The sequence below is a fragment of the Zonotrichia leucophrys genome, chromosome 2, assembly GCF_028769735.1.
Source record: "Zonotrichia leucophrys gambelii isolate GWCS_2022_RI chromosome 2, RI_Zleu_2.0, whole genome shotgun sequence".
Lineage (NCBI taxonomy): Eukaryota > Metazoa > Chordata > Aves > Passeriformes > Passerellidae > Zonotrichia > Zonotrichia leucophrys.
Window position 1 is genome coordinate 140279500 of NC_088171.1, and position 26353 is coordinate 140305852.

A 26353-nucleotide genomic window follows, 5' to 3' on the forward strand; every position below is an offset into this window, starting at 1 on the left:
ACCTGGACTGGAAGAGGTCACGTTTTTTGTACTGCTTGTAAAAGAGGCACAGGGAAGGGAGGACTAAAGGGAGAGAAAGACCATTAACCCCAGGCTTTTCTAATCAGTTATACTGATTGAACAAATGAATGGAAAGCTTGAAGAGTGGGGGTGAGCACAAACCTGCTATTTATGAGCAAGAAACTCTGTAAGAGGCACTCACAAGTACTTACCTCCATGACCTGTCAGCAACTGTTTGATCTGCCAGTTTCACACAGCAACCTATCTCTCTTCCAGCATGCTCAAAAGAACACATTCAGGATAGAAGTGAGGATGCTATTAGAATAGGCACCTTTCAATCTGTTGTGTGTGCAGGCATAACTTATTTGTGAGGTATCTTATCTGTGGGCTCTTCAGACTGCACATGAGAGTGGCTGTAAACTTGCTTTCTGAAACATGTCTCATGATCACCAAAAAGCTGCTGAAGCAGCTATTTGAAGTTTAATAAATATTTAAATAAAAATCACAGAATTAAAATGTGGTAGAAACTGTACTTCTAAGATGCAGCTTAGTTTTGGGAGAGGTGAGCAGCTGTATTGTCTCCAAAATAATCACTGGACCCCAAAGCACTGAAAGCCTAGTGCTGGGAGAAAACTTCTCTTTAAAATGGAGCAGTTTCCTTCCTCCAGTAAACCAGGCTTGCCCTGTGAAAAACCAGGAAGGAGCTCAGCACCGTTGTGCATCTTCTGCTTCAGTCCATGGAACTATTTTCACATCAGGGTCAGCCACAGAAGGAAAGGGATTGTACTTTGTGTAGGAGGCTGTGGAAGCTCGGCCACCTCTCCTGTGCCACTGCCCAAGAGCAGATATTGTTACTTAGTGGTGGGGGAAACAGGAATGCTCCAGGATACCAGGAACAGCCCCTGATCCCTGCCATGCCCTGCAGTGTGCTGGAGCTGTGCTGTGAGCAGAGGGCTCTGTTCAAGCCAAGGTGAAGCACTTTTTGAGGGAGTACATCATCATCAGGGGGACATAATGGTAATTGTACAAGAGCAGAATCCATGTGCAGACACGATAGTTTCAACTCATTGTCCCTGAAGGGTCTATAATTTGCAATTGAATCTGATCTCTGCTGATCAAATGGGTTCCACATTAAGATAAATGAGTAATAATACCCATTGCCTCAAAAGACACAAGCTGTCATCTTTCAATCCAGTAAAAGTGTGTGGATTTCTAAATATCAGCTCAAGAACACTTTTCAACAGCCTCCAATCAAGTGTGAGTGCTGGAGGTGGACTTTTGATGTGAAAGCAGCCCACAGTTTTTAACGATGGCTGAAACATGAAAAATGTAATTTGAAATTATTACAGTGTCTATTTGGTGAAGGACAGGTAATCATCAATGTCTACATTAAAACTGTAGTGACTGATATCTGTCCCAGGAGATGTTCTGTGCCTTTGTCTACCACATTGTCTTCCCTAATATTCAGTCTCAGACATAATGGCCCATCATGATTGGTACCTTTTGAAGACTGACAGATCGGACTACTTTACTCAAGGGTCATAATAAATCACAAGTGCTGGAAGAAAAAATAGTAGGGGAGCAATAGCGAGAGAATAACATGTTTTGTTCTCATTTTTATTATGTTGTCTGGAGGACAATCCAGAATACTGTGTCATTTCAGTCTATGTGTCATTGATCAATAGCCAGTAATACTGATAGGGGGCAATGCAACTAATGACCTGGAGCAAATGAGTGAATTCAAAAAACAATTAAAATTTGTATGCTATGCTTCAACTGGAGTTTTGAACATACTGAGAAATATTTTGAAGCCTTATTAAAAAAAACAAAAATTCAACTAGAATTCTTAAAAATTTCACTTCATTTTGAAAGAATGTGGAGCAGCCACAGATGTCTGAAAAATTTGGTGAAAATTAGTCACAATTTGGAATCCATATCTACTTATTAAGATTTATCACCAAAAAAAATCTACTTGTCTTTTTTTCTGGTCTATTTATTTACCTAGTTGTCAGCTTCAAAGCCATTTGATTATTTGAAACCTTTTTCAAAAATGGTAACAAAGTCTGTACCTCCATCAACAGGACAGACCTCCACAAGCTATCAAAGAAACTCAAGCAGCATATATCTGCTTTTGGGGCTTTTTTTTGGGGGGGGGGGGGAAGGGAGGGGGAGAAACTTAAACATGCACTTTTCATTTTGATTTATCATATCCAGCATTTTCTGATGGGCAGGATTAGGTTTTTTTTCCCCAGAAAGCCAGCTGAGCTGGCTCTGAGAGACCCCTGTTCACCAAGAGGTATTCAGTTTGCTGCACCTTGGCAGACACTATGGAGAGCTGGGAGAAGATCCAGCAGGTCTTCCTGGTGGATCTTGGCATGAGTGGATTCCAGGGTGCCAGTAAGAAATGAACAGCTATTCCCTTTAATATCCAATTCACCTGGGAGAACATCCAGTGGGTCGTCCTGGTGGGTTCTTGGCATGAGTGGATTCCAGGGTGCCAGTAAGAAATGAACAGCTATTCCATTTAATATCCAATTCACTTTCACTACTTAATGAAGACGAAACTGAATTTAAAATTTTTGCCCTTTCAGAGAGTTCTGTTTGATTTGTGATTTGTTAATTTTCTAAGAAAACTGTACAGAAGACAAATGGTATCTAACCAAAAGTGCCATTTTCCCCACTGAAAAACTGAGCATGGAATTTTTCTGTCTTCCAGAAGGAAGGCAGAAATCAATCCAAGCCAGTCACTGGTTCAGAAATATGAATGCTTAGATTCATAGAAAGAGAGCTGAAGATAGAACCATAGAAACATGGAATTGTTTTAGTTGGAAAAGACCTCTAAGAGCATCAATTCCATCCATTAACCCAGTTCAGGGGGCTTGGTACTCAAAGAACAACAGGTCTTACCATTAAAGACTGAGACAAAGAAGGCTTTAGATACCTCAGCTGTTTCCTCATTCTTTGTTACTCTGTGTCCCCCCACCTCCAATAAGGGCTGGAGATTCTCCTCAGTCTTCCTTTTTTTGCTGATGTACATTTTTATTGTTTTTTACCACAGCAGCCAGGTTAGGTTCTGCATGGGCTTTCACCCTTGTAGTTTTCTCCCTGCGTAACCTTGCAACATCCTTTAGTCTTCCTGAGTTCCTCATCCCATCTTCCTAAGGTCATAAACTCTACATTTTGTCCTGAGTTCCAGTCAAAGCTCCCCATTCAGCCAGGCTCATCTTCATCCCCACCAGCTCATCTTTCAGCCCACAGAGAGGGTCTGCTCCTGTGCCTTTAGGATTCCCTTCCTGAACACCGTCCAGCCTTCCCAGACTCCTCTGCCCTCCAGGACTGCTTCCCAAGGGATTCTCTGAACCAGTCTCCCAAACAGATGAAAGTCTGCTCTCCAAAAGCCCACGCTGTTGGTTTTGCTGACCCCTCTCCTTATTTCTCCAAAAACTGAAAACTCATTGTGTGATCACTGTATCCAAGACAGCCTCCAGCCATCACATCACATCACATCATCATATCAATCACATCACATCACACCATCACATCAGCACATCACACCAGTCCTTCTCCATTCCCAAACAACAGGTCCAGTCAGGTGCCTTCCTGAGCTGGCTCCCTCACCAGCTGTGTCACTCCAGAACCTCCTGGATGACTTGAAAGATGAACACTGCTCAGGGGAGGACAGCCTTGGTTCCCAAGATTTGTCTAGCCTGCTCTTTAAAAATGTCCCTGACACAAATCCTCAGCTACTCTACTGTAGTCCTAGGCCAGTTCCACCATTAGGAAATCTTTGCCCATACTGGAGAACATCCACTGTGTCCTGGGGTTACTGTGAGATCAGGTATCTTTACACGCTTGGGAAACTAACAGAAAACTTGAATTTGCATTTTTAGCTAAAAGTAGTTTTAAGATGATTATTGTAACCCTGCCAAAGTAATTCCAGGAGAGCAGTGGTCTCAGAGGAAATGGGTAAGTGGGAAGAATGCAGGAGAGTAAGTTCAGAGCTAGAGGATAACTGCAGTTTGTCACTGGTCTCTGATTTGCTGGACAGCTGTCACCACTAGCTGTGTGGCACATGAAGAAACACACACATCCCTAATGATGCAAAAATAACTGGCAAGGCAGCTTTAATAGGAAACCACTATTATCAACTATAGTCAGCCAGATTTTTCTTGGGGATGTCAACTGGGGCTCGAAAATCAGTCTGAGGTTTGCCTGGTATTTAAAATACATTTTTAGGTCTTGCTGATACATCAAGCCTTTTTGCTTTGCTGACATTCTATAGTTTCAAGCTTTTCTCCGTGGCCAGGAACATACAATAAAAACAAGAGCTCAGCTTTCATAAACCCTATTTATCTCAGAAGATGCAGTCAAAGAAATATCCCTAAAGTAGAAGTATTCAAGCTATGAGGTTGCCACCTATAGCCAGGATGTGAGCTGCCACTTCCCAAGAGGCACGACTTTCCCAGATCTGATACTGTTCATATTACAAGACCAGACAAGATCATGGCCCAGGCATTTATAGCAACAACTCTTTTAATTCATCTATCTAAAAAAAAAAAAAAAAAAAAAAAAAAGCAAATATTGAAGGCCATGTGTTAATAGAAATTATGAATATTCAACAGAAGGAAGACAAATAAAGAATATTCTATTTGGCAGCTACCTATGCTGAGCTTTAAATTAGCCACGCAGGACAAATGGCTTTAGTGCTGAGCCATGTTATTTCATCTAGATTACTTTAAAATACACAATTAGGGCCATCAATCTACAGAACTAAATCCCACAAATATCAGCAAATTACATACTGTAAACTATGTAATTTTTAAAGCTAATGCCATCTGTTCTAATTGTCAGTGTTTCATTGTTTTAAAATAATTACAGCATTATACTACTTTCAGAAAATTGTACTGAGAACTGAACATCCTTCTAAAAGAAAAACTTGGGATGAATAAAGTTAATCTCCAAAGTTAGTATAACCAGACTGCATGCTACAGTTTATCTACCTGTGGATCCAAGATGAGAAATTAGGATTTCAGATTTGAGAAATAATCCTGGGATACATAATTTAATAAAATAAAGAACTTCCTGGTAACAGCATTAGACTTTCAGATCTCTTAACAAACATATCACCTATCCAAAGAGAAATTATTTTTGGCACAAGAGACATATAATCTCACGACCCAACTGATTTGATCAATGGAAGTTTCTTTCCTGCTGTGGGTAATAAATCACCCCAGCCAGCAAGTGCCAGCCATTTACAGTATGAGCTGGCTGTGGATAACTTGAACATCACAGAGCTGCTGTAACTTCTGCAACTACAAGAAACTGGAAACTCCAAGAAGACAAGTGTGGATATTACCAAGTGACTACACTTAATTCCACCCTTGGTGTTAGAAATATACTTGCCCTAAAGGAAAATTTTACAAATTATTTCTACTAGGAAATTTTACAAATTATTTCTCTTTTATTCCTACAACAGAGATAAATATTTGTTTATTTGTTGAGATTTATTTTGTAGTCTGTACTGGCCTAAGCATCTCATATATTGGTAGAAAAAATCTTAAGTAATTTAGTTGAGTAACACTGCAAAAAGAAAACTGGGAACTATGTATTGATAACATTCACATAACCACTTTTAGAAGTTGAGCAAATGGGATTACACTGGCTATCATATCATCAGTTTCATACCAAAATTTCTGGATTTTTAAATACCCTGTCCTCTTTGGCTTTTTTTTTTCCATTGGCCATATGGAAAACAGCAAGGCACAATTAACTATTTGTTAGAAAACAATCTATTAATTAACACGATTCTGTGTGAATAGGCTGAAAATCACGTTCTTTGCTTGCCAAAAAGCTTCCATTTCTGCCTCATGTTTGTGCTCTGAACTAAACATAGCTACAGATACACAGCTTGACACAACTGACCAAGGCAGAAGAGAACAAGTGCTGCCACGGTTTTTCAGAACCAGCAGCCATTGAGATTTTCTAAAGATAGGCAGGGGGTCAGGAGAGCTTCACCTCTGCATCTCCTAAAATTCTTTACTGACAGATCCTTGATTTAACTGGACAGAAACAGACGAAATCCTAATTAAGACATTTAAATTTGTGACAGAGCTTGAAAGAGAAAAGATTTGAGGGGGGAGGAGGGAGAGTAAGTTACAAGGTTTTTTAGGCTTAACCTTAAAAATATAGGGTCTGACTTCAATTATATTTATATCCTTTCAGTTCTACTGACGTCAATGGATTTACTCCCAAATTATGCCAGATGGAAATCAGGCTAGCTATTACAACATTTTCATGCATATAACTAGTACCCCTTTAAATGTACCATTTATTCAAAAGTACATCCTGAGACAGAAGGCATGTTCAGATAGCCCAGCCAGCATCAGAGGCAGGGACAGTCAGTGCTGGGCATGGTGAGGCTGAGCTGCAGAGTCATAGAAGGGGAAGAGAAAGAGGAGATCTGGAGCAAACTTCATTTGCTGTTATCTGCACATGCACATAACCTTTGCTGCTGCTGCTGAATCTTGGGCACTAAGCTGATAATGTCTGGGGCTGACACAAGGCAACATGGTGCCTGTTTGCTTCCCTGGAAGAAAAGTAGTCTGAGATCTCTGTTACCTGTGAGACTGGTATTCTTATAGTTCATTTTTTAGCACAACACCCTGTAATGGTATTGTTTCCAAAACTGTGAACCACTCTGCAGGTCCACACAGGGCTACAGGTGTGTAACCATTATCAGTTAGTGGTTGCTTCCTTGTCACTGGTTTTCAGAACTGTTCACTCACTTGAATGTGATCCTGTAACCACAACCCATTCCTTCTGCTTGCACTTGCAAATATCCAAGGAGCTGTTTCAAGTTATTTGAAGAGGGTAGAGACTGAAGTTTTACTTGATGTACCCAGGCTAACGGAAACTGATGATGCACATGACCTTTGCTGAGTGCAAACTGAGTCCAATCCAAAGGAAAGTAAGAGAGAGGAGCTAAAATTCCTCTCTTTGAAGTCTTCGTGCAGCTGTGAAGAGTTAATCTTATGTGACTATGAAAGGTTTAGAGAAGGCTGGTCTTATTCTTGCCAGTAGAGAAGATTTCCATACCTTCCAAGCCACTCAACATTTTGTAAACCTGTCTGTACCCAGAGCTCTCTGTAGTTCATCTATTCATTATCTGCTCCCTCCACTGTCACTTCCTCCAGGCTCCCTTAGCTCACAATCTTCCAAGCTCTTCCAGTGCTGTCCCACTCTTCCCTTTCCCCCAGCTCTAATTGTTTTTCTGCATGCATCCATCTGGCTTATGTCCCAGAGGAACAAAAATCACAGCAGAGACATATCAGATGTTTTGTCCCATGTCTCCCTCCTCTTGCACACTCACACGGTTAGAGTTTGGAGCAGGGTCTGCTCCTATTGGTACTACTTCTGCTGCAATCTCACACCATGGCATTCCAGCTTTGGCTATACCCTGGGCACTTTCATTCTAAAATTATTATTATTTTATTAGCCACAATGACAACCCCCAGAACCTGAGCTGCTCTCTTTCTCATTTCAAACTCTTGCAACAGCAAAGGAAGAATCCAACAGCAAGTCAGCTCATCCTCAATAGCCAGTCTTCCCAAAACCCACAAAACCAAACAAAAACATCACATAAAAGGTTCTCACACTGCCCCACTTAAGCTGTGCAACCCCTTTCCAATCTGCTACTCATTCCAACACTTCCAGCTTCTTACGTTTCTTCCAGTTGCCTTTGCCTTGTTAACACATGCCTACAGTTTTGGGCAAGCAGATTTAAACCTCTGTTTTGAAAATTTATGTGGAAGAGTACTACTATATGCTGTAGCTCTGGGATTCAGGGATCCAAAGAACATAGCAATAATAAACATTTCTTATGTGGAATGAATACATGTACATGTTTAAACATGAAGTTTTAATGTATGCACCAACCTGAAGAGCCCTGCATTAAATTTCCCAGGGTGACAGAAGCCAGAAACAACACCATAAACTATTTATTTCATAATAATGTACAAGCTTTTCATTCCACAAACAAATAGGTGAGCTTCTGTTCCCATAGCAGGCTTCTCCTCAAAGTGAACCTTTCAGAGCCTTTTCCATAAACATCACTGGCATTTCCAGCATGAAGTACAAAAAAGCAGCTATAGCCACACTACACTTTGGCAGCTACTCTGGCCAATGTCTGCAACTATTTTCAGCACAAGATCAACAAATGAATGTTTGCAGAGCAGCATTTGCTCAGCAGAAATGTATAAACAAAAAAAGCTCCAAGAATAACACAATGTGTTCACACAGTTTCAGGAATCTTCACTGCAGCTAATAGTCATTAGTAATTAAAACCCAGGTGCTTCCTTCCAGCAGAGCTACTGGTACTGAAGGAACACCTGAAACTCAGGGAATCCAGAAAAGTCTGAGAAAACCTTTGGAAGTCCATTTGTCTTCAATGTGACTACATTGAGAGCAGAAGATCTCTGCTTCAGACATAATGCACTTTGGCTCCAGATCCCCTGTTTGCACCCTGACTATTGAACAGGCTCACTGTACAAGCCAGAATGCCCTTCCAGCAGTGCCACACCAATGGGGCAGCTTCTCACACCTGTAGAGGGCTTTGCTCTTCTAGCAGGTCCTGTTTTGGATACTTCTGCCCCCTTCTCACCCTGTCCCTTTCAGCTGTTTCCCATCTTGCTTCCAAAGTCTAACACCAAAGATTGGATCTCTGAGGACTTTGGGTTTTTCCATTTGATTTCACTGGATTTTCTATTTGAAGCAGTAATGGTCTTTCAGCCTTATTGATCAGTTTTCATTGCACAAAGAGGAGGACAGAAAACTGTGAGTGATCTGCAGAAATCAAATTTATTCTGTCTCTATTTCTCTGTCCCTTAAATGTGATTGTTTGGAACTTACATTGAAATTAAAATTGAAAATGTTGCTTTTGTCCTAGTCATTGAGTAATCCTTTCTTCCCTTCCTAATCCTTCTAGTGAGGAAAGCAGTCAGTACAAGGATACTGTGCATGTTGGGATTTTTGTCTATCTCTCCATAAAGATAATTTGTGAAATAATGTCTCTCCCTAGATTTACAATTGTAAAATGAGGTCAAGATCTTGTTTGAGGGAAGTGTTGCTTTTGGAAATGACCAGAAACACCTTCCAGAAACACAAGGGATGCTAGCTGTTTGCAGTAATTCAACAATTGGTCTTAAGAATTTTACTTATGAATAAAGAAGAAATTTGCTAAGTATTGCTAAAAAAGGTATCTACTAATAAAAAAAATATACCTGAATGCTCCCAAATTCCTTGCAATGCCATTAAAATCATTGGATGGTAAAATCTGACAAGGTTAAATCTAATGTTATTCAAAGGCTGTTCCCTGAAGCAGATTCCCTTTTGGTAGTAGAATCATTGTCTTACTGTTTAAACATTCAGGCTTTCCTCTCTATTTCACACTTCATAAAGCACCTTTATGGTACTGAGGTGATTTTTTTTTCCCCAAACAGAACAGAAGGCAGTTTGTTTTTCCAGCTTTGATTAAATCCTACATCCCACAAGCAGTGAACCTGTGATACTGCCCCACTGTTGTTCCTGTCTCCCTCTATTAAGATGCCAGCATGGAATGTCTCTCCTGCAGCCTCGGCGCGTTCTGCTCCGAGGCCGCCGCCGGCGCTCCGGGTCCGAGGTTAATGTGTACACAGCACAACTCATTAGCCCTGCATCACTATCTGAGCCAAAAATCAACGTGATTGATCCAACAATATGTTTGGGCTTGAGACTCAGACTCAAATGAGGTCTCACCAAAAGCAAAGGTCAGCAACTTGGCACAAATTTCGCTGTGCACGGAGAAAGCTTTTCTTCCAAACTATTCATCAGGGAAGGTACAAATGACAACTAATATGGGCCTCATTAAAAATGAGTAGAGGAAACCCCTTGGAGAGGACAAGGCTCCCTCAATATCAAATTTCTTTTCAGTCTTTTAGTAAAGCTTTTATTTACATTACAGTAAAGACAATGTGGAGCTTAAAGATAGCTGTGGGGCTTGGGGTTTAGGAGACTCGTTAGACTAATTATCGTGATGTGCACTATCAATTACTGTCCACTTAAGAAGAGAGGGTAATTCTGCAGGCAGAAATAAATCTTTGGAAGTGAAGAATCTGGAGTAAAGGGAATAAAAGGATTTTTTTAACACCAATATTTTTTTAATGTTAAAACTCCGTTGTCATAACATTTCCCATCTTAAAATAACTAAAATAAAACAATCATTAATTTAAGAGTGGGAGAGAGAAGAGGAATGATACATGAAACCTTTTCAATTGTGGCTTTGTTTCAAGTACAGTTCTTACAAGGATTTCACCAATACTCAAGCACTTTTGCCACAGTCAAGCCCTGAAATCAGAACTTCAAAATATGCTATTTTACATATGGTATCAGGATGTTCTTTCTTCCTTAGTAACAAAGGGTATTGAAAATATTATTGATACAACAACTAGACTGCATGAGAAATATTTCCCTGCAGTCTACAGAGTTGCTGTGTTGCAATATAATTGTCTAATGGTGCATTTTTGTAAGGGTTCTCATGGTATTATGAAGTATAATTTTATTTTTACAGGATTTGATAATAAGGTAAAAGGCTGGTATTAATAGTCATAGGAATTTGTTACATAACCAGAGGTTGAGCATTAAAATTGAACTGGATTTGTAGAGTAGGCACTGAGTTAATGTCTTGCCAGACCAAAAATTGTAATGCATGTAACTTTTCCTGCTTCACTCCTTCTGTTAAAACTCTCTTATTCTTCTAAAGGTCAATCCCTCTTTCCAACAGAGAACACAATTTCTCTTCAAGATAAAGTTGGAAAATCTGTTAATTTCTCTCTGTTAACAGTTGTTTGGCAAAGCAGCTTTCAAGGCATATATGGCTCCTGCTCCTACCAGCAGCCCTGCAACATTAACCAGCTCATCTGTCCTAAAAGCACTTGTGGGGGGAGACAGCACTGCTCTGACTGCAAGCTGAGTGGGTCAGTGTGGTGGGGCAATAATATGCAAAAAGAGAGGAAAAAATCCAAATGTTTCCCTCTAAATTAGGGTATTTTTACTAAGAATAGCTCTACTTTTGCCAGAAGTTTTCTCTGGGGATCAGCTGAGGGGCCTGGGGGGAGAAGAAGGGCTGCAGAGCAAAGAGGCTTTTTTATGGCCAGTTCTGCTGCTTTCTGATCTATTTATTCATGTCATTAATCAAAAAGCTGAAATAGGAGTATTGTTATGCTAGAAAAAAACCCCAAAGAAACGATGACTGGGGTGAGAGGAATTCACACTGGGCAAAGCCTGAAGGTCAACACTCCCCCAATGGGCCCCTACATTCCCCTGAAGGTGATTTTTAACTTCAGGAGACAAAACCAGCAAATGAGAATCAGGTAACTTTGAACAGAGAAAATGCAGCTTGATGGGAACTTAATGCCTGAAAAATCCAGGGTTCTCTAAGACAGACAATCCTTTCTTTTTATGCTCCTAACACGCAGCCTGTAAGCAGAAAAATGCAGAGAAATGAGCAAACAGACAGAGTGCAAGGGCACAGCTCTTGCAAAACAGCGTTTGCCAGCACCCCCAGACTGCAGGGCTGTGTGCTCAGGGGGGCCAGCCCTGGGATGTAAGCATGTCTGCCTGTCCCCGGGCAGTGAAGTGGCATCCAGGGGCTGAAGGGTGTCCCCAGCGCTGCTGGGGTGGGTCCGTGGGGTCAGTGCTCAGGGCTTTCCTATTGCTCAGATGCATTTGCCCTGCTCCTTGTTTCAGCTGAGTTTGCCCCAAACTATTGCCTTAATGGCAGCTCCTCACCCTGAATAACCACTCCACAGCATCTCCAAATGCCCAGGATAGGCTCCACACTTTCCTCAACCATTGTGCTGCTCTGGTTTCTCCCACCCTGCATCCTACAGCTGGGCAAGAACAGGCTCTCCCCTTTCCTAGCCCACCACTGCTGGCACCCTGCTCCAACCTGCACCCCACTCCAATGTGCACCAGTGAGAGGAGGCAGAAGCAGATCGGTTGTTTTGGCACTTAAGTACTTAAAACAATTAAGAGGGCCACCCTCCACTCCCCACTGACAGCAGGGCTGGATATGGGTTCAGAAGAGGTCTCTGCTCCCTATGCAATGTGTTTTGTAAAGGAGGTTCATGTTGCATTTAAATCACATTTGAATACCAAAGAGCATCACTGCCTCCAATTCCTTCGCTATCTTTCTTGCAATATTTTCTGTCAGAGGCTAAGAGAAAAAAGGAACCTTTTCCCCAGCTTCTGAATAAAGGGGATCAAAGCCTTCCTTCACATCACACCTGTATCTTTGCTGTTTTTTTTTTTTTTTTTCAAATGAACTGTACTGCGAATATGTTCAAACAGAGACTTTCAAACCTCGACAGCCCCAAAAGGTGAGATGACCCAGCACATGCACAAGGGGAGCTGGATCCTTTTGGACAGATCAACAACAGCTGCCAAGGCAAAAGATGGAAAGGCCCAATAATCTGAAAATTTAGCAAAATTTAGGAAGAAAATACCTCAACCACCAAAATCTAGAACTCCTTGTCTAGCAAAACCCAACCTAGCCAAACAGCAGTTTCAGTTTGGGTTATCTAGAACAAAGAGTTAAGTATTCATGCCGTGGCAGACACACTGTGCAAGAAGCCAGTGCTCAGAACCACAACAGGATGTGCTCCAGACCACACTAGGATGTGGTACCACAGCTACCACCCTGTTCTGTTGCAGAATCCAAGAGAAACAGCTCCCACACCTCTGGCAGGCACTGAACCCCCCATTTCCTTTTCCATCCTCTCCCTCCTTTCAAGCTAGAGCCCAGCATTTCCCCTGTCAAGCCCCACCTGGTTTGCTGAGCAGAGATGTGCAGAGCTCCCTGTCCCAGCAGAGCCGTGTGGATCCTGCCTGGGGTTGCTGTCCCCCTGTGCAGGCAGAGCTGACAGAGCAGCAGCCACACCTCGGGCTCAGAATTCTTCCTGACGCAGGGAGGGAGAAGTTAATTAAACTCTGTGGAGAGGAATGATTAGAAAAAGGAACTTTCTCATCATTCCTGGGGTTCATAGGAACACTGACAGACATATGCTGTATTTTATGGAGAAAGCTAACTCATCTGCAAGGACAGTCAGATCAAAGCTGAGGCAGAGGGAGAGCAGGAAGGATGTGATTACCTCTGCTGGGATCTGACCAGAACTAATCCAGCCCTCATGGGAAGGGCAAGGGGATATGCAGGGCCCAGTTCACACTGCAGCTCAACTTCTGCAAGAATAATTTAATACCTGAAGGCTACCACAGGAACAACAGTGCTCATTCACTATTTAACTGTGCTCTGTAATTATCTGAGGGGTTTTCCTTCACTACAACAACCAACTGTACTGCAGAAATACAGACTTTTGATTTCAGGTCCTTCATGCATTTAGCAACATATTCCTATAATTTTTCATTATTTAATTATACCTATTCTTCTTTCCAGTCCCCTTGCAATGAGCACTTCACCTAATTTTATTACTTGCTCATCTGGGAAGAAATACCATGGGTGTTACGGATAAAGGCAAAGCCTTTAAAATAGTACAGTGAATGAAAAGGCTGTTTTCCTTACTACAGCCATTAACTGAATGCACTGAAAGCAAGGAGAGAACGAAGTCACTGCTGGTAAAAATGGCCTGTGGAGGAACCTCACTGAAGCTTGGAGAGGAAATTACTCTTCATGCTATTTCAGGTTTACGTCTTTCCTAAGAACAGGCTGATCGTTACCCCAGATAATGAAGACTGTTAATGTAATTAAGAACTCTGTTCTGCTGTTTTACAAAGCAAACAAATAAGTTCCGGAATTAATAAGCTGCAAGGTTAAGTGACACAGGGCAAAACCAGAATTCTTCATTTGGATATAAGTGCTCCACAGCAAGTCATTAGTTGGTACTTAAAAGTGCAATTTCTAATTTAGGACACAGAGAAGGTTTTCCATTTGAGGTATGTGTAATCTCTAAAAGGTCAAGTCAATTTTAAGATTATGACCAGATATATATTATCGATATGAGAAATTGCATCCTTCCTTAACTACAAAAAACAGGAGACCAGGACCAGGTTGCCTTGCTCTTCTTCCTATAGGTGGGTAGTATTTCCAAACTTGTCTGTAAATCCCTAACTAAAAAGTTAGGCATTTCAGTAATAGTAACAGTATTTTTAGCAAACAACCATTTTTCAGTTTATTTATCTGATTAAATCATATATTTATTTGTACTGACTTAATACACAGTACAACCCAAAGCTTGCTGTAGGGTCAGCTTAAACATGCACAGGTACTCTCCAGGCACAGAAGAGAGACCTGGGGATTAGTATAACCTGGATTTTATTTCTGAAAATGCTGCTGGTTGAGACTGTGCAGCCTGATGAGGCAGCCACCCCAGAGAAACAGGGACACACTGCCTAATGAAGCAGCAGCTTCCCAATCCCCTCCTCCTTGCCACAGGTTCTCATTACTTGTCTTGCACTGGGATTTGCCTCTGTCACAAAGCCTGCAGAAAATTAATGGTGTCCCTCCAAAAGTAATGACTTTTCTACCAGAACTGCCACCACCATGATGGAAGAGCTGGGAGTGCCAAGGGGAACAGTGGCAGCTGCAGCCACAGACACAGCCATGCCACATTTTTTAAAATGCTGCCTAGCAGATGCTGTGCTTCATAGGAAGGTGGTTAAAAGTCAGATACATATGAATAAAATCAGATAACATTGAACATATAATGTTAAATAATGGCAAAATGTTCTAACTTTGTGGTGGGCTGGTGGATTTCTCATGCAAAGACATCCTAAGTTCACTTTGACAATTTGGAAATTATATAAAATTTTTTAACTAAAGATCTCCATTTCTTTGAAAACTCATTTTTCTGTGAGAGAATAACAACATAGTTCTGTTGCTGTCTACTTATTTTGCTAACCTGTGAACATGCTTCCTAAGGAAATGGTAACATTTTCATTTCATACTGGGGAAGAAAAATAACCTCAAATACACACTCATGTCATCTGCCTAAATCTTGTTTGGACAGCTTGCACGTCTCACAATTTTCCTGTTATCACTAGCTCCTGTGAATTAGAGTGAGAGCAGGGAGATAAATGTAATACTGCAATACACAGCTCGATACTGAAGATCACTCTGCTGTGACAAGCCTTGCACTCCAGCACTAACACAATGATATGGTTATCTAAGGTTTGAGGAGACCGAACAGCCTGTAATATATTAACACACTTTTCATTTCAGAGATAGTGTCAGGAGCTGCAAAACAACTCTGGTTCATCATGCTTTGGCTATTTCCCCTCAGGTCTTTTCTCCCCTCTGAAACCCACACCAGATTTGGGGAAGCAGCAACACCCTCCCCCTGCACAGGCAGAGCCACATGAACAGGAACCAAGTGCTGGGGTTAAGATCTAGTGAGAAAAGACCATAAGGTCACTTTTTCTGCAGCTTCCAAAATTAACATTCTAAAAGGCAACTTGCAGGAATTCCTATTTTTAAGTTTCTCAAAGGAGCTTTCAGATAATTTTAAGAAGTCCACTGCCTGTAAGACATTTGACATCCGGAAAGGAGAACAGTCTCTGGCTGCAGAAGTGCTTTTTCTCTTTTCCAAGCCTACATGAAAAGCAGCACTGGCACAGTGAGGACAGAGAGAGATGCACAGCTCAGGGTTTTATTTAGTTTGGGGTTTTTCTTAACTGACCCAGCTTGATGCTGGCGCCTGGCTGCAGTTCCAGCTGCCCCTGAAGCCAGTCATGCTTTTGCTTGTGTGGCTGACTGCTGAATTGGCAAAAGCTACCTTCACAAAACCCCTTGTGCCAGAACACCTTTTTGTGTTTGCATTGAAGAAGAAAATAAATTTAGATAAAGCTTTTGCCAACAATATTTTTTTTCAATTGCAGCAAATGTTACAGACTGATAAAATAAACCACCATTTCCTCAGTGTTTCAGCTCCTCAGTTCAGAGCAGAATTTGCTCCTCATGAAGAAACTCAGTGGTAGATGGGTAAGTGTAAGGAGAAGAGCAACCATGCCTGTTTCAGCTCCTCTGTAAGTCATGAGATGTGCAGAGGTATTAAAAAGAGGGGGGGAGGAAAGGTGAGGAAGACATTTTTGCAAGGATTGAAAGTGTTTCTGGAGGAGCAGAAACAATACAAATTTGGAAAAGCTCCTCGATTTAGATGACATTACTAACTTCTTTATTTTTATTTGGTTGCTAAAAGTATCTTTACAGGGAACATTATAAAAAGACAAGATGAGGAAAGATTAAAACCCACATGTAACTATTCCCTCATACTTTGCATGGCTGTTAAATGCACAGGTCTTACTGAAGGGAAAAGACAAATACAGGTAACACAAAGTGATGAGGAGTGCACACACCTCATCACAAACCAGCACTTGGTATTTCTCTTAGCTACAGAGAAGTTTTAGACACTGGTGACTAATACAACTCCCTAATCCTTGGTCAGCTTTAGAAACCTTCCTCATAAGGCCAAGGTCAGGACAAGGCTACTTCCTCAATAACAGAGGGAAGATGGCATCTCTAATGATTGCTTCTGGCTGTTTTTCTCCTTGCCTGTAAGAAGGCCACAGAGAACATTTGCTTTCTTAAAGTGATGCAGAGCTCTCTATTTACCAGCAGACCAACCCTCACTGCCCACCAGCAACCTGAAGGTGGAATTGCAAAATGGAAGTTTCAGGTTGAAAACCACAAGTTTAGTGCTTTCCTCACAGGGAAGTTCAGTTAAGGTGGTAGAATCCTGTTAGCATGCAATGGCTTAGTATCTTAGATAACCTACTATTTATTTTAATGTTACCCACCTGAGGGAGGCTCCCCTAATGAATCTATTTTTGTAATGTCATGTAAGTTGAAGTTTAGAGCTAAGTTTAGAGCAGAGTCATATAAAAAATATCAAACCAGGAAATAGCTTAATTGAAGCTCAGAGTAATCACAGCAAATTACAGTGAAATTTCCATGGGATTACATTTTGCATTTCCCAAACAAGCAGAGGAATTCAGCTCACAGTCTTCCCAATTTGCTGAGAATTCACTTTAAGGATTTGCTATGTAAGTAACATAATAAAAGCTGTCTCCAAAGTTACAGTCTAAGATGCTTTTGTGACCCAGTGGGAAGCCCATGCTGGACTGGTGGCCCTGTGGAGAGAGGAGCCCCCCCTGGAGCAGGCAGGACCTGTGATGCTGCTGGGGACCCCCATGGAGTAGCTTGTGAGGAACTGCTCCCGTGGGAAGGACTCATGTTGGAGAAGTTCCTGGAGGACTGGCTCCTGTGGGAGGAACCCCACCCTGGAACAGCGGAGCAGAGTGAGGAGTCCTCCCCTGAGGAGGAATGAGCAGCAGAGACAAGATGTGATGAACTGACACAACCCCCTTCTGGTCCACTTGTGCCACAGGGAGGGGAGAAAGGCAGAGAAAACCACAAGGGAAGAAGGGAGGGGCAGGGGAAAGGGTTTTTTAAGATTTGGTTTTATTTTCTCATTACCTTACTCTGGTTTTTTGGTAATAAACTCAATTAATTTTTCCCCAAGTTGAGTCTGTTTAGCCCATGATGGTATTTGGTGAATTATATTTCCCTACCCTTATCTCAAGTCACAAGCCTTTTGTTTTCTCTCTCGTGTCCAGCTGAAGAGGGGGAGTGACACAGCAGCTTTGGTGGGCACCTGGCATCCAGGCAGAGTCAAAGAACCACACTGGTATTCACAGGGACTTCCTCAAATCACTGCAGGATTCAATCTCTTCCCACTAAGAAACCCAAGTTTTTTCACAAGGAGCACCTCTGGTCTGCACATCCCTCAGCTGCCTTGACCATCTCCTCTGAATCAATGCACAAACAGCTGGCATATACACAGTATATGCAGGTTATCGCTCTCATCCAGGCTGTACAGCCCACAGTCCAGTAAGAATAAAGAGAATTTCACATCACATTTTGCCACATGTAGGGATTTTCTCTACTTTTCAACAAGTCCCCAACATGAGAGAAAGGTGGGAACTTTTGATATCATTCTGTTACTACTGCACAGTTCTGGATGGTTTTTAGTGAAAAAAGCAAGTTGCCTTTTCAGTAACAATGTCACTGCAAATCTCTCCAGGCTAACTCTTGGTAACAGCCACCATAAATACACTGGAACACGCACAGAGCCAAGCATGATCCTAACAAAGGCAAAACAAGTTCTACCACTAAATTTAGAAAGACCTCAAAATGGTCCATATTGAGTAATACAAAATAAGATTTCAGCCCATAAGGGGAAAGAGAAAAGAAAAAAAAGGAAAAGAAAGAAAAGAAAAGGAAAGGAAAGGAAAGGAAAGGAAAGGAAAGGAAAGGAAAGGAAAGGAAAGGAAAGGAAAGGAAAGGAAAGGAAAGGAAAGGAAAGGAAAGGAAAGGAAAGGAAAGGAAAGGAAAGGAAAGGAAAGGAAAGGAAAGGAAAGGAAAGGAAAGGAAAGGAAAGGAAAGGAAAGGAAAGGAAAGGAAAGGAAAGGAAAGGAAAGGAAAGGAAAGGAAAGGAAAGGAAAGGAAAGGAAAGGAAAGGAAAGGAAAGGAAAGGAAAGGAAAGGAAAGGAAAGGAAAGGAAAGGAAAGGAAAGGAAAGGAAAGGAAAGGAGTAAGGGAATAAGGGAAAAAAGGGAAAAAGGGAAAAAGGGAAAAAGGGAAAAAGGGAAAAAGGGAAAAAGGGAGAAGAGAGAAGCATTTGATTGGGATATTGTGTATTAACTGTAAGAAGAGGAAATTCATAAACCAGGAGCCATGTGTCCACTTAAGATGATCTGTGGATATTATACTTACAAGATTTCTATGACCTACTACAGAACAGTCACCCTTTCAGAGGAAAGCATTTTGCAACAGGAAAGGCCCCTTATGTTCAGCTTTTTATAAGTAAGAAATACAAAAAGGAAAACAAAATTAAAGATCCCATGGCTGTACAGTTTAATACTGCTAAAATTTACTTACCAATCCTTTGGTGTTTTAATCCCAAATTATTCCCCCAAACTTTTACATTTTCTACAGCACTAAGCCAAAGAGTTTTGCTGTTGTCCCCACTCAGTGAGCTTGGAGGGAGGGACAGGAAAAGCTACAAAATCTGCCTGAAAGGCTTGGCAATCTTTGTGTCACTGCAAGTGGTGTAGAGGGATCCATGTTTTGCTAAAAATTAATGGTGTGCCTTTTTAAAGGACACTAGATAGAAATACAGCACCTGTGCCTGTGGGTTCCATATTTTCATCTACAAAATCCCAAAAAGAGATCAAACATACAGTATTTTTTTCAGGGCAGTTACAGTCAGTTTTGCAGGATGCACAGGTGGAAAGGGCAGTGAGCACACAGTGACCACCTTTCCACACCCCCAGCTGGAGGGGCAGAGATGCTCTGAATGGCTGCCCAGGCTCCAGATGGATGGGAATTGTTTCTAGGCACAATTCTAACACTGCTACCATAGCAAATCCACACTCACCAGTTATCAGTGCCTAAAATGAATTCTGAGACTACTGATTTAAAATCAGATCATCCAACACTGATACCATCCCTGTGCTTTCATGGGTTGTCTCTCCACAGGTCAACAGATCCCAAACTACTCTGAACGGAACAACAGCTTCTCTCTGGGCATGAAACATTTTAACACTCAAACTTTGAAAGATGGGCAAGAGTTGCAATTGCAAGCCCAGGCTGATAGGATGCTCAGCTCAAATGCAGGCTTACAATTCAACAATCTCCCAGCCTTCATGGGAAGCTCGAGATCATGCCCAGCTCCAGAGGCCAGGCACAGCAGAGGGGTGGTCCATGGAGCAAGTAAGTACTTCCCAAGCTGGGAGTCAAAGGTGATAACTCATATAAATGATGGGAGCTGTAAAAGCCGTGAACTCAAGGGCTGGTGTCAGTTTTTGTGACTCATGTCCCATCCTTGAACTTGATATGAGACTTTTTGATCTCCCAGGAAAGTCTTTGTTAATTGGCATGTAGAAGAAAAGACTTCTGGGGACATCACAGTTTTCTGCTTGATTTTTTAAAGCACAAAAATTGGCACGTTAAGAAAAGAAAGGTGTTCAAGGAAAGGTAAATCAAACCTCAGAATCTCATTTAGTCTCTCTACTTCCAGGCAAGGCTGAATTCAAGAACAGAGAATAAGAGATAGAGAGCTTAGAAATGAAAATAAGAGTGTTTCCATTACCTTTTCTGCAAGCCAGCCTAGATGCCTAATCTCTCGACTTCCAGCAATCCCTGTTTTACCCAGCTGGTCTCTGACCTCTGCAATCACCCTGGGGATGAGCTCATTGACACTGGAGTGGATGGCATTGAACCAGGCCTGGGCTGTAGCTGAATCCTTACTCCTGAGCACCACGGTGTGCTTGGCATCAGGTGAATGAACTTCAATAATTCTAGAAAAATGGGGGAGAAACATTATGTTCATTCATATACTAATAGGCAGCTACATTTATTACCTCATTTAGTGAATGCAATGAGTTAAATTGGATACTAATATTGAGACCTAGCACTAAAAACTTACCTTTAAAACACCTGAACAGAGTAGGATCATCTTAAATGAAGCCAGGTCTCTACTGGCATTATGATAACATCCTTGAGAATGGGATTTGCCAGTGCTGATGCAACCCCTCATACAGCATGTCAATAGAGTTTAGAATATAAATTCACTGACATGGACGCTGCCCAGAACCACAGACTGCATGGAAGGTGACTGTGGAGAATCCAGGGATAAGCTGCTGCTTTCCTTAGCTGGTTATCATGGCACAACCAGAGTTTTTCAGTGTGTTTATTTTATCCATGCAGAGATAAATGAAAATCATACCCATCCCAAACAGAGGGATTTTCCTAGGATTGTTCTGTGGTTTCAGTGATACCACTACACATTAACACAGGCCTGGCACAACTGGCTTTCTCCAGGAGTTACCAGCATCCTCAGTGCTCCATTTAGAGCCTGCTAACAGTGGCTACAAGAAAGTGCTAACAACAATCATATGATTGCTGCTGGCAGGCACCTTTCACAGATTTTCAAACTCCTGTAGAAGGAAATTAGTTCTGTTTCAAAGAAAACATTCCTACTGGACTATCCTGTGGTTTCCACTGTGGTTTGAAAAGTACAACTGAACACAGTTTTCAGGAAAATGAATCCTGTTCATTGTGGTAATGGGACCCATGCCAACACCTTTGGTAACAACAACAACAACAAAAGTGCTTTGACAGGCAGCTGCAGCTATTTCGGCTCTGTTCTTAGTAAAGTTATTAGTTATTAATGGGGCTTTGTGGGCCATTTTACTTGAACATCTGGTAAATAACCCACAAAGTAACAGCCTGTTTTATCTTTATGTGGCAATTACAAAACAAAGCCCTGGTCATTGCCCATCACTCAACTCTGTGTCACATTTGTGCTTTTTTATTATAAAAGTACAGTGACAGCCCCAAATGTTACCCTCCCAAATTCAACCTGGGATCTGAGCCTAAGCATGTACTTCTGTCCTGTGTATGCCTGCCCAGGCTCCGGGACACACAATGACTCCTTTCTGCAGCAGAAAATTAATTAGTTCAGTGGAATTTATTCAGGTTGAAGTTCAAAACAGAACTGTAACGCAAATATTTGTTGTGCAATTACAAAATCCAGCAATCTGGAGCTTAACTAACAATTAAGAGGTTTTAATTATTTGGTTAAGCCAGAGCAGAATCCAGAACAGAGGGTGACTTGATCTGCACAGCTCTCTGGGGCTCAGAGAGGAAGGATCCCTGGTTTCATGTTTGTCCATTTTGAGAAGGGGAGGTTTCCACGTAGACACTGTTCTAAATATAGAAAAGGTCATGATTTTCCAAACTCAGCAGCTGAACTGTTCAGGGTCTTAAATCACTGGATAGATTAAGAAGTGGCTTGATTTTTTCAGGAAGCACTGAGCCAACAGTAATGCATGTTTCCTCAGTAAAGCTGCTGCAGTTCAGCACTATCTGAAAATTAATGTTCTTATTTAGCCACCACAGGATGCACCAAATTTTCAGTTTCAAGTACCAAAGTAAAATTCCTTGATACATGATGGCAGTCTTGCGAACTAGAAAACTGAATTTAAAGACGGGCATGTTCCAAACCACACTCCCATTTTTTCTGAACTGCTAGAAACAGCCATCTCCTTCATGATTAGGATTTAGCCATTTGTGTCCACAGATCATTACAATAATGCACAGCCACCCTACTCCAGTCTGTCTTTCCATCACAAACACAGCTCTCCCACTGCTGAGTCCCACTGTGACTCTGAACTGCAGCTGGAGTGTGTTCTTGTAGGCAGCCACCACCAAAAACAAGCTAGACAGGCTTGGATTTCCAAAATACATTGTGGTAATCAGTGAAATGTTGCTTATTACTTACAGAACAGTTTTTGGCAGGAGATCTTACAGTATTTCACAAATGAGGTCAGTGACAGCATCCTCATTTCACCAACAAAAAGAAGGAAAAGTGAAGAACCCAGACAAGGCAGGGAACAGGCCAGGAGCAGCAATCAGGATTTTCAGTCCTCTGTCTCCCATTTTAATACTTCTTTTAAAAACAAAAATTATTTGGACAACACAGCAGTACTGTGCTGCATTTGAAAAATGTTAACACACCATACAGATTGTGTGAAACAATGCTCTTTACCAAGCCTGTGGTTTCTACAGGGGACTTCCACCTACAAACTCGCTGCACATCATGCAGTAAACAAAGTGCTGAACACAGACTCTGAAGGCTCAGAAGAAAGTGCTGCTTTTCTACTGCAAAGGAACAGCAGAAAACTTGTGTGATTTCTTTATAAGTTAGAGTTGTAGCAGGTTTTGACTTAAAAATAAATTATTGAGAGCTGAAAGAGCTTCCAAATGGCAAGTTGTTTCCTTCCAGTTTGTAAATTCTTCCTTCAAACAAGTGGATTAACATACAAATAGGTATTTTAGTACTCTGGCCTTCATCAAAGTGTATTTTCCTTGATGGTGACTATTTAAACATTTCTACAAGAGTTCTATCCCCTAAATTAATGAACATTTAGACAGTTGTCAACAGTTCTGTATAAGGGGTTCTAAACCATGCATATTCTTTCTAATATCTACATATTCAAATGTGATACCAAAGTCTAAATTCTAGTATACATATGCATACACACATACTGAGCCATGCTTGCAAAAATACTCATCCCTTAGTGACTTGTAATGGAGCTAGTTTGGGAATGCTTGTCCAAAGTCACCAAAGTGCGATGATGATGCACCACAATTGCAGAAAGTCTTCCTTGTTCCATGAGCTGAGTAAAAGATGACTGGACAATACTACTGACACTTCTCAAAACTTAGTTCAATACAGGATGCTGCTTTGACCATGCTGAAAATTATTCTTAAATTATTATTTATCCACAGCACTTTTCCACTCTGAGAAATACATCTGCAGGCATCATTCCTCAGCAAGCTGCTACACAAGCCAACTTTTACTCACACACCCCAAAGTCTAAATCCTCAACTGCCTCAATTCTGCTACTGGTGATTGCTGTAAGATCTGGACTAGAAAACCTTAGGAAATCAAGCTTGCAGATTTCCACCAAAAACCCAGGACTCCTGTCTCCACAGTCAACTGGGATGGAGATACTAAAATAAACTTCAAATCTTCCCGGAAGCCCATGGGCTCTGACTGCAATCAGATGCTGAAAGTGCTGCATCCCTATAAACTCTTTCCTTTTCTGCCTTTCAGCCCACGCTGCTTTGATTCACCAGTCCAAATGGATGATGCTTTCTGTACAGCAGCTGACTGATGGCATTTCCATACTTTCTGAAAAGAAGAAAATACCAGTGACCTTAGTAAACTCTAAGACTAAGGCACTTAAATGCTTCCAGCAGTCTAGCCATTATAGTTTTGATTTGTTCCTTGGCTAAACTGACCACCTCTTACTGACTTCTGTTTATCTGCAGTTCAGTGATAAAGTTCCCTTAATTCCCCACTGAATTGAAATATTTAGGGCAATGCCACAGCTGTGTTTATTCTCACACTCCACCACAGTTATGTAAATACTGCATATGGAGCTGTTTCTGATAAAGCCCATACCAACCCAAAGGAATTATATGTTAGCTCTAGATGCCTGCCAAGATGCGCGGCATCTCTCCAGCTTGGCAATGCATATGAATGATATCACATTTTCTCAGAGATCATTTGGCAAACCTTATAATAAAAGAGTAATTTTCTCTCTCCTTCTCAAAGACCCTCAGTGAGCTGAGGAGTGTTTCCAGCATCCCCTTCTCCACCCGCAGAACACGGGGGTGACACAAAACCCAGTGCTTCCAAATGCTGTAGCCTGGCACGTAAGAGGAAAACTCCCTTCCTCTCTTCATCAGATTTTCTACTTCACAGAGGATCAGAAGGAGTTGAAAGCAAATGTTTGGTAGACCATACTCATTCCACTTTTGATAAAGCTTCTTTCTGTAGGAGTGTTCATTATCTAAGAAATACCTTTTATCAAAACTCTTGAAAGTACTTCTGCCACCAGCACTGGCTCAGGACCAAATCAGGCACTGAGTTACACTTCATGACTCTTCCTGGGTCAGATTATGTATTCAGTAACTGATTAAAGTGTGGAGTAAATCCCTTGAAGTTAATGATAAGCTGGAGCCAGAGTTATTCAAGTCCATCACACTACTTTGATTTTGCACTGGCACAGAGAGGAACAAAACAGTCTGTCACTGACTTTGCAAACTTAAAGATGAATCAAAGGCCAAACTGTACACTCTGCACTTCTCCTCCATCACTGTCTGCACATGAAACCACAGTAAATAATTTTGGTTTTTCTGAGTATACAAACATAGAAACCTTTCCAGGAAAAGGGGGGATTTAGAAGAACACAACCTGATTTATATTTGAAAATTTGTAGGTTTTGTTATAAAATAAATTTTGAAAAACTGTTAAGGTTCTTTTGAATTCTATGTGCTGCATCAGGAGATGAACCAGGAACAGAATACATTAAAATTAAGCAATGGAAACTTTGGGCTTAGTCTGCAAGGAAAATATTCCAGAGAGGGACTGTGAGGCTTGCAGTAAATTCCCCAGCATACTCTCTGAAGAAGCATCTTCATTTGATGAACCTAAATGGAAGTGAAAGCAATTTCACCAAGCAAGCACTGCTTGGTAATCAAGTGGAATTTTTCTATGTGAAAGGCTCTCGGTCCCCTTGCTGTCAGAAGAGTACTTGCTGTATTAACAGTAACTTGGTGACTTTCAGCTTACAGTGCTACAAACGATGTAGATACTTTCCTGGGAGTCGGGCTAGACTGATGTCCAACCAGAGGGTGTATATATCACTAATGAGCTGTCACAGTTGATTTCATTTCCATTTGCCACCAGCTGGGCTTTAATACAAGGGATATCAGAGGAGTTGTGTCACGTGCAAGTAAAAAAATGATTTGGTTCTGCAATGGACTTGCGCACACCACTGCATGCAGATGCTGACCAACCTGCAGAGACATCACAGACTGCCTTCTCCACCCAGAGCAACCACAAAAGTAACTGAATAGTTTTTAAATGTATATGAATATTAAGGAGCAGGACTTTTTTTTTTTACACCACAGTGCCTAAAAAAATCTCTTCTATTTTATTTTCTTGATTTTTAATTTTATATTCTGGTTGTAATTGTACTGAATATTGGTAATCCAGGAATAAAGAGTTCAGCCTTCTTCACAGCAGATTCAGCATGAAACAATGGCAAAAGTGCTGTTCCAAGGAGCAGTTGGGGTAAATTATTTGGGAAAAAACCCACAAACAGCATTATTTCATAGAGATGTCAGGAATTTGATTTAACTTTAGAAGATGCTGAAATTTTAAGAACAGAAGATGTGATTGGTATATTCAATACACTGACCAGAGCTCCCTGAGGCAAACTCAAGGCAGCAGCAGCAAAGCAAACCTTCAGCAGCTGGAGCTGCATCTGGGCTTGGCAAAGTGCACATAACTGCAGCTGGTAATTGTGGGAAATGACCCCTTCAAATTGAGAACAGGGTGGAGGGTCTCAGGCTGCTGCATAAGTTCACGGGTTTGGAGATGAATTAATGTCTTGTGAAAGGAATGCCACTCCTGCTGTTAGGAAATGCTGTAGTAGGACCCAGGGGAAAGAAGAGGATGTGATCAACAAGTGTAGGTGAAAACTGATATGGAAACAGGGAAAATTAGTAGGGCTGCTGACAGATCAGCTCTGTCTTGTGAATGAGTTGTCACAGAAGAAAGTCTTGCTGGAAGAGAGAAATGGCAGGTGTGCCTTATCTAGCAGGGTAAGTCTCAGTGTCTCATTATGTTACAGATCTACTTTTTGACTTCCATAATCAAGAATCCCAG

At 41.4% G+C, this 26353-nt stretch overlaps 1 protein-coding gene across 1 annotated transcript in view; it reads right to left on the reverse strand.

Moving 5' to 3' along the window:
- Positions 1–26353, reverse strand: part of SNTB1 (syntrophin beta 1) — a 110064-nt gene that overhangs the window by 18801 nt on the left and 64910 nt on the right. The window contains exon 3 of the mRNA XM_064706615.1: positions 20198–20405. Within this exon, the coding sequence (XP_064562685.1) occupies positions 20198–20405 (208 nt within the window). The remainder of the gene's footprint in view (positions 1–20197; positions 20406–26353) is intronic.